The 9762-nt window shown below is 49.3% G+C and overlaps 1 protein-coding gene across 1 annotated transcript in view; it reads left to right on the top strand.

The window, feature by feature from the left end:
* The first annotated feature begins 226 nt into the window (after window positions 1-226).
* LOC125686387 (zinc finger protein ubi-d4-like) overlaps window positions 227-9762 on the top strand; it is a 51762-nt gene continuing 42226 nt past the window's right edge. The window contains 3 exon segments of the mRNA XM_048930307.1: window positions 227-273; window positions 6930-7009; window positions 7012-7089. Of these exon segments, the coding sequence (XP_048786264.1) occupies window positions 242-273; window positions 6930-7009; window positions 7012-7089 (190 nt within the window). The 5' untranslated portion in view covers window positions 227-241.

Below are 9762 nucleotides of genomic sequence, written 5' to 3'. Positions count from 1 at the left end.
CTCCCTCGCGGAAGCAGGCCGCGCATGCGCAGAACTCCCCGCTCCCCCTCCCTCGCGGAAGCAGGCCGCGCATGCGCAGAACCGCACGGCGGGCGCTCTATGCCACACGCACTGCGCATGCGATGAATTAAGGCGGGGCGCGGGGGGGGGAGGGGAAGGGCGCCGCCATTTTGCGCAGGCGCAGCGCGGCCGCTCCCCGCGCATGCGCGCTGCGCAGCGCTCCGGAGGCGGCGGAGGCAAAATGGCGGCGGTGGTACAGAATGTGGTGAAGCTGTGAGTGAAAGCCCCCCTCCCCCCTCCCTTCCGCTCCATATCCCGCGGGAATAATACGGTCCTGACCGGCTTTGGGGCTGTCCCGGCCTCGGGGTGTCCGTGTGGGGGGCGGTGGGGCCTTGAGGGCGGTTTGGGGCCGTGTGGTGTCCCCCCTCCCCCCCCCCCCCCCACACGCGGTGCCAATGGGGAAAGGCGCTGTGTGGGGCCTGTGGGGCGGGGGGTGTCTGCCTGTGGGGTCCCTGCAGGGGCTCCTGTGCATCTTTAGGGCCCTATGGGGGCTGCCGTGCAGGAGGAGGGAGCTCCTCGTTGTGTCCTTGGGAGAGGGGAACCCATAGAGAGCCCTCCTATAGGAACCCATAGAGAGCCCCCCATAGGAACCCATAGAGATTCCTCTATAGGATCCCATAGAGATCCTTCCTATAGGAAACTACTGAGCCCTCCCTATAGGAACCCATAGAGATCCTTCCTATAGGATCCCATAGAGATCCCTTCTATAGGATCCCATAGAGATCCTTCCTATAGGAAACTACTGAGCCCTCCCTATAGGAACCCATAGAGATCCCCCCATAGGATCCCATAGAGAGCCCTCCTATAGGAAACTACTGAGCCCTCCCTATAGGATCCCGTAGAGATCCCCCCATAGGAACCCATAGAGAGCCCTCCTATAGGATCCCATAGAGAACCTTCCTATAGGAAACTATATAGCCTTCCCTGTAGGATCCCATGAAGATCCTCCCTGTAGGAACCCATAGAGCCCTTCTTATAGGATCCCATAGGGTCCCTTCTATAGGATCCCATGGAGATCTCCCTGTGGGAACCCATAGAGATCCCCCCCTATAGGAACCCACCATAGAGCTTCTCCCTTTAGGATCCCATACAGATCCTTCCTATAGGAAACTACTGAGCCCTCCCTATAGGATCCCGTAGAGATCCCCCCACAGGAACCCATAGAGAGCCCTCCTCTAGGAACCCATAGAGATCCCCCCATAGGAACCCATAGAGATTCCTCTATAGGATCCCATAGAGATCCTTCCTATAGGAAACTACTGAGCCCTCCCTATAGGATCCCATAGAGATCCTCCCTGTAGGAACCCACAGAGCCCTTCTTATAGGATCCCATAAAGATCCTTCCTATAGGATCCCATGGAGATCTCCCTGTGGGAACCCATAGAGATCCCCCCCTATAGGAGCCCAACATAGAGCTTCTCCCTATAGGATCCCATAGAGATCCTTCCTATGGGAAACTATATAGCCTTCCCTATAGGACCCATGGAGATCCCCCCTATAGGATCACATAGAGATCCCCCAATAGGAACCCATAGAGATCCCTCCCTATAGGATCCCATAGAGATCCTTCCTATAGGAAACTATATAGCCTTCCCTATAGGATCCCATGAAGATCCTCCCTGTAGGAACCCACAGAGCCCTTCTTATAGGATCCCATAAAGATCCTTCCTATAGGATCCCATAGGGTCCCTTCTATAGGATCCCATGGAGATCTTCCTGTGGGAATCCATAGAGATCCCCCCCTATAGGAACGCACCATAGAGCTTCTACCTATAGGATCCCATAGAGATCCTTCCTATAGGAAACTATTGAGCCCTCCCTATAGGATCCCATAGAAATCGTTCCTATAGGAAACTATTGAGTCCTCCCTATAGGATCCCATAGAGATCCCCCCATAGGAACCCGTAGAGAGCCCTCCTATAGGATCCCATAGAGATCCTTCCTATAGGAAACTACTGAGCCTTCCCTATAGGATCCCATAGAGATCCCCCCATAGAAACCCATAGAGATCCCTCCCTATAGGATCCCACAGAGATCCCCCCGTAGGATCCCATTGAGATCCCCCCTATAGGATTCCATGGAGATTTCCCTGTGGCAAGCCATAGAGCTTCCCCCTGTAGGAACTCATAGCGGTCCTGCCTATAGGAACCCATAGAGATCCCCCCTATAGGATCACCGAGAGATCCCCCCTATAGGAACCCATAGAGATTCCCCTATAGGATCACGTAGAGATCCCCCCTATAGGAACCCATAGAGATTCCCCTATAGGATCACACAGAGATCCCCCCTATAGGAACCCATAGAGATTCCCCTATAGGATCACGTAGAGATCCCCCCTATAGGATCCCCTATAGGAACCCATAGAGATTCCCCTATAGGATCACGTAGAGATCCCCCCTATAGGATCACGTAGAGATCCCCCCTATAGGAACCCATAGAGATTCCCCTATAGGATCACACAGAGATCCCCCCTATGGGAACCCATAGAGATTCCCCTATAGGATCACGTAGAGATCCCCCCTATAGGAACCCATAGAGATTCCCCCCTATAGGATCACGTAGAGATCCCCCCTATAGGAACCCATAGAGATTCCCCTATAGGATCACACAGAGATCCCCCCTATAGGAACCCATAGAGATCCCCCTATAGGAACCCATAGAGATTCCCCTATAGGATCACACAGAGATCCCCCCTATAGGAACCCATAGAGATTCCCCTATAGGATCACCTAGAGATCCCCCCTATAGGAACCCATAGAGATTCCCCTATAGGAACCCATAGAGATCCCCCTATAGGAACCCATAGAGATTCCCCCTATAGGATCACGTAGAGATCCCCCCTATAGGAACCCATAGAGATTCCCCCCTATAGGATCACGTAGAGATCCCCCCTATAGGAACCCATAGAGATTCCCCTATAGGATCACGTAGAGATCCCCCCTATAGGAACCCATAGAGATTCCCCCTATAGGATCACGTAGAGATCCCCCTATAGGAACCCATAGAGATTCCCCTATAGGATCACACAGAGATCCCCCCTATAGGAACCCATAGAGATTCCCCTATAGGAACCCATAGAGATCCCCCTATAGGATCACACAGAGATCCCTATAGGAACCCACAGAGTACCCTATGCTTACCACATGTCCCCCTATAGAGCCCCATAGCAGGTATCCCATACATCCTTGGGGGCCATGGGCTCCTCCCCTATAGCAAAAAAGGGGTTTCTTCACCAGTGGGGCATTTCCTATAGGGTTCTGGGGGCTCCCCATAGGGTTTTTATGATTATCCATAGGTTTTTTGTGATTATCCATAGGTTTCCATGGTTATCCATGGATTTTGGTGGCTATTTGTAGGTCTTCCATGATTATCTATAGGTTATTTATGATTATCCATAGGTTATTTATGATTATCTATAGGTTTTCTATGATTATCTATAGATCTTTTATGATTATCCATAGGTTTTCATGGTTATCCTTGGATTTTGATGGCTATTTGTAGGTCTTCCATGATTATCTATAGGTTATTTATGATTTATCTACAGGTCTTTTATGATTATCCATAGGTTATTTATGATTACCCATAGGTCTTTTTGGTATTATCTATAGGTTTTTTTTATGATTATCTATAGGTTATTTATGATAATCCATGGAGTTTTATGATTATCCATAGGTTTTATGGTTATCCATGGATTTTGGTGGCTATTTGTAGGTCTTTTATGATTATCCATAGGTCTTCTATGATTATCTATGGGTCTTTTATAATTATCCATAGGGTTTTTATGATTATCCATAGGTTTTCATGGTTATCCATGGATTTTATTGGCTATTTGTAGGTCTTTTATGATTATCCATAGGTCTTTTATGCTTATCTATAGGTATTTTATGATTATCCATAGGTCTTCTATGATTATCCATAGTTTTTTTTTATGATTATCTGTAGATTTTTTATGATTATCCATAGGTTTTCATGGTTATCAATGGATTTTGTTGGTATTTGTAGGTCTTCCATGATTATCCATAGGTCTTCTATGATTATCTATGGGTCTTTTATAATTATCCATAGGGTTTTTTATGATTATCCATAGGTTTTCATGGTTATCCATGGATTTTGGTGGCTATTTGTAGGTCTTCCATGATAATCTATAGGTTATTTATGATTATCCATAGGTCTTTTATAATTATCCATAGGTTATTTATGATAATCTATAGGTTATTTATGATTATCCATAGGTCTTCTATGATTATCCATAGGTATTTTATGATTATCTATAGGTTATTTATGATTATCTATAGGTTTTCTATGATTATCCATAGGTCTTCCATGATTATCCATAGGTTTTCATGGTTATCCTTGGATTTTGGTGGCTATTTGTAGGCCTTTCATGATTATCCATAGGTTATTTATGATTATCCATAGGGTCTTTTATGATTATCTATAGATTTTTTATGATTATCCATAGGTTTTCATGGTTATCAATGGATTTTGTTGGTATTTGTAGGTCTTCCATGATTATCCATAGGGTTTTTATGATTATCCATAGGTTTTATGGTTATCCATGGATTTTGGTGGCTATTTGTGGGTCTTTTATGATTATCCATAGGTTATTTATGATTATCTATAGGTTTTTCTATGATTATCCATAGGTCTTCCATGATTATCCATAGGTTTCCATGGTTATCCATGGATTTTGGTGGCTATTTGTAGGTCTCTTATGATTACCCATAGATCTTTTATGATTACCCATAGGTCTTTTATGATTATCTATAGGTTTTATGGTTATCCATGGATTTTGGTGGCAATTTGTAGGTCTTTTATGATTATCCATAGGTTTTCATGGTCGGTTGTATTGTTGGCAACCAGGATTTTCTCTTTCCCTACAAAATCCCCCCCATCATTGCTCTTCCATCACCCCAAATCTCCCAATATTGGTCAGTTATATTGCTGATTATCAGGATTTTCTCTTTCCCTATTAAATCCCTCCATCATTGCTCATTCTAACACCCCAAGTCTCCCAATATTGGTCGGTTGTGTTGTTGGTGAGCTGGATTTCCTCTCTCCCTATTAAATCCCTCCATCATTGCTCTTTCACCACCCCAAATCTCCCAATATTGGTCAGTTATATCGCTGATTATCAGGATTTTCTCTCCCTATTAAATCCTCCCATCAGAGCTCATTCTAACACCCAAATCTCCCAATATTGGTTGGTTGTATTGTTGGCAATCAGGATTTCCTCTTTCCCTACAAAATCCCTCCATCATTGCTCTTCCATCACCCCAAATCATCCAAAATTGGTGGGTTATATTGTTGGTGAGCTGGATTTTCTGTCTCACCATAAAATCCTTCCATCATTGCTCTTCCCAACACCCCAATTCAACTTCAATTGGTCAATTCAATTGGTCAGTTACCAGGATTTTCCCTCTCCCCACAAAATCCCCCCATCATTGCTCTTCCATCACCCCAAATCTCCCAATATTGGTTCGGTTGTGTTGTTGGTGAGCTGGATTTCCTCTCTCCCCACAAAATCCCTCCATCATCGCTCATTCTAACACCCCAAATCTCCCAATATTGGTGGGTTATATTGTTGGTGAGCTGGATTTTCTCTCTCTCTATAAAATCCCCTCCATCATTGCTCTTCCCACCACCCAAAATCTCCCAATATTGGTTGGTTGTATTGTTGGCAACCAGGATTTCCTCTCTCCCCACAAAATCCCCCCATCATTGCTCTTCCATCACCCCAAATCTCCCAATATTGGTCGGTTTATATTGCTGATTATCAGGATTTTCTCTCTCCCTATTAAATCCTCCCATCAGAGCTCATTCTAACACCCCAAATCTCCCAATATTGGTTGGTTGTATTGTTGGCAACCAGGATTTCCTCTGTCCCTACAAAATCCCTTCCATCACTGCTCTTCCCAACACCCCAAATCTCCCAATATTGGTTGGTTATATTGCTGGTTATCAGGATTTTCTCTCTCCCCACAATATCCTTCCATCATTGCTCATTCTAACACCCAAAATCTCCCAATATTGGTTGGTTGTATTGTTGGCAACCGGGATTTTCTCTTTCCCTACAAAATCCCTCCATCATTGCTCTTCCATCACCCAAAATCTCCCAAAGTTGGTTAATTATATTGTTGGCAACCAGGATTTTCTCTCTCCCTATAAAATCCCTCCATCAGAGCTCATTCTAATACCCAAAATCTCCCAATATTGGTTGGTTGTATTGTTGGCAACCAGGATTTCCTCTTTCCCTATTAAATCCCTCCATCACAGCTCTTCCATCACCCCAAATCATCCAAAATTGATTGGTTATCAGGATTTTCTCTCTCCATATAAAATCCCTCCATCATTGCTCTTCCATCACCCCAAATCTGCCAATATTGGTTGGTTGTATTGCTGGTGAGCTGGATTTCCTCTCTCCCTATTAAATCCCTCCATCATTGCTCTTCCATCACCCAAAATGTCCTAAAAATTGGTTAATTATATTGTTGGCAACCAGGATTTTCTCTCTTCCTATAAAATCCCTCCATCATTGCTCTTCCCAACACCCCAAAATCTCCAAAATTGGTTAATTATATGGTTGGCAACCAGGATTTTCTCTCTCCCCACAAAATCCCTCCATCATTGCTCTTCCACCACCCCAAATCATCCAAAATTGGTTGGCTATATAGCTGGCTATCAGGATTTTCTCTCCCTATTAAATCCCCCCATCACTGCTCTTCCATCACCCCCAAACCCCCCCCAAAATCCCACGGTCTCTTCCATAACCCCCCATTTTTCCTCCCCCCCTCCCAAACCCCCCATCAGAACCTTTCCCCCCAAACCCCCCCCCGGCTGTTTTTTCACCCCTTCCTTTGCCCCCCCAGGCTGGGTGAGCAGTACTACAGGGACGCCATGGAGCAGTGCCACAACTACAACGCCAGGCTGTGCGCCGAGCGCAGCGTCCGCTCCCATTCCTGGATTCACAGACCGGAGTGGCTCAGAGCAACTGCTACATCTGGATGGAGAAGAGGCACCGCGGCCCAGGTGGGATCGGGATCCCTGTGTGTTGGGTTGGATGATCCCAGGTGGGATCGGGATCCCTGTGTGTTGGGTTGGATGATCCCAGGTGGGATCGGGATCCCTGTGTGTTGGGTTGGATGATCCCAGGTGGGATCGGGATCCCTGTGTGTTGGGTTGGATGATCCCAGGTGGGATCGGGATCCCTGTGTGCCATTGGGTTGGATGATCCCAGGTGGGATCGGGATCCCTGTGTGTTGGGTTGGATGATCCCAGGTGGGATCGGATCCCTGTGTGTTGGGTTGGATGATCCCAGGTGGGATCGGGATCCCTGGTGTGTTGGGTTGGATGATCCCAGGTGGGATCGGGATCCCTGTGTGCTGTTGGGTTGGATGATCCCAGGTGGGATCGGGATCCCCTTTGTGTTGGGTTGGATGATCCCAGGTGGGATCGGGATCCCTGTGTGTTGGGTTGGATGATCCCAGGTGGGATCGGGATCCCTGTGTGTTGGGTTGGATGATCCCAGGTGGGATCGGGATCCCTGTGTGTTGGGTTGGATGATCCCAGGTGGGATTGGGATCCCTGTGTGTTGGGTTGGATGATCCCAGGTGGGATCGGGATCCCTGTGTGTTGGGTTGGATGATCCCAGGTGGGATCGGGATCCCTGTGTGTTGGGTTGGATGATCCCAGGGTGGATTGGGATCCCTGTGTGTTGGGTTGGATGATCCCAGATGGGATCGGGATCCCTGTGTGCCATTGTTGGGTTGGATGATCCCAGGTGGGATCGGGATCCCTGTGTGCCATTGGGTTGGATGATCCCGGGTGGGATTGGGATCCCTGTGTGTTGGGTTGGATGATCCCAGGTGGGATCGGGATCCCTGTGTGCCATTGGGTTGGATGATACCAGGTGGGATCGGGATCCCTGTGTGTTGGGTTGGATGATCCCAGGTCGGATCGGGATCCCTGTGTGTTGGGTTGGATGATCCCAGGTGGGATCGGGATCCCTGTGTGTTGGGTCGGATGATCCCAGGTGGGATCGGGATCCCTGTGTGTTGGGTTGGATGATCCCAGGTGGGATCGGGATCCCTGTGTGCCGTTGTTGGGTTGGATGATCCCAGGTGGGATCGGGATCCCTGTGTGTTGGGTTGGATGATCCCAGGTGGGATCGGGATCCCTGTGTGTTGGGTTGGATGATCCCAGGTGGGATCGGGATCCCTGTGTGTTGGGTTGGATGATCCCAGGTGGGATCGGGATCCCTGTGTGTTGGGTTGGATGATCCCAGGTGGGATTGGGAACCCCTGTGTGCTGTTGGGTTGGATGATCCCAGGTGGGGATCGGGATCCCTGTGTGTTGGGTTGGATGATCCCAGGTGGGATCGGGATCCCTGTGTGCCATTGGGTTGGATGATCCCAGGTGGGATCGGGATCCCTGTGTGTTGGGTTGGTTGATCCCAGGTGGGATCGGGATCTCTGTGTTGGGTCGGATGATCCCAGGTGGGATCGGGATCCCTGTGTGTTGGGTCGGATGATCCCAGGTGGGATCGGGATCCCTGTGTGTTGGGTCGGATGATCCCAGGTGGATCGGGATCCCTGTGTGTTGGGTTGGATGATCCCAGGTGGGATCGGGATCCCTGTGTGTTGGGTCGGATGATCCCAGGTGGGATCGGGAACCCTGTGTGCTGTTGGGTTGGATGATCCCAGGTGGGATCGGGATCGGGATCCCTGTGCGCTGTTGGGTTGGATGATCCCAGGTGGGATCGGGATCCCTGTGTGTTGGGTTGGATGATCCCAGGTGGGATCGGGATCCCTGTGTGTTGGGTTGGATGATCCCAGGTGGGATCGGGATCCCTGTGTGTTGGGTTGGATGATCCCAGGTGGGATCGGGATCCCTGTGTGCCACTGGGTTGGATGATCCCAGGTGGGATCGGGATCCCTGTGTGTTGGGTTGGATGATCCCAGGTGGGATCGGGATCCCTGTGTGCTGTTGGGTTGGATGATCCCAGGTGGGATCGGGATCCCTGTGTGTTGGGTTGGATGATCCCAGGTGGGATCGGGATCCCTGTGCGCTGTTGGGTTGGATGATCCCAGGTGGGATCGGGATCCCTGTGTGTTGGGTTGGATGATCCCAGGTGGGATCGGGATCCCTGTGTGTTGGGTTGGATGATCCCAGGTGGGATCAGGATCCCTGTGTGTTGGGTTGGATGATCCCAGGTGGGATCGGGATCCCTGTGTGCCGTTGGGTTGGATGATCCCAGGTGGGATCGGGATCCCTGTGTGCCATTGGGGTTGGATGATCCCAGGTGGGATCGGGATCCCTGTGTGTTGGGTTGGATGATCCCAGGTGGGATCGGGATCCCTGTGTGTTGGGTTGGATGATCCCAGGTGGGATCGGGATCCCTGTGTGTTGGGTTGGATGATCCCAGGTGGGATCGGGATCCCTGTGTGTTGGGTTGGATGATCCCAGGTGGGATCGGGATCCCTGTGTGTTGGGTCGGATGATCCCAGGTGGGATCGGGATCCCTGTGTGTTGGGTCGGATGATCCCAGGTGGGATCGGGATCCCTGTGTGTTGGGTTGGATGATCCCAGGTGGGATCGGGATCGCTGTGTGTTGGGTTGGATGATCCCAGGTGGGATCGGGATCCCTGTGTGCCGTTGGGTTGGATGATCCCAGGTGGGATCGGGATCCCTGTGTGTTGGGTT

This window comes from Lagopus muta, chromosome 38 (assembly GCF_023343835.1).
Source record: "Lagopus muta isolate bLagMut1 chromosome 38, bLagMut1 primary, whole genome shotgun sequence".
Classification (NCBI taxonomy): Eukaryota; Metazoa; Chordata; class Aves; order Galliformes; family Phasianidae; genus Lagopus; species Lagopus muta.
Note: the sequence above shows the minus strand (reverse complement) of the source record. Positions and strands in the feature narration are given on the sequence as shown.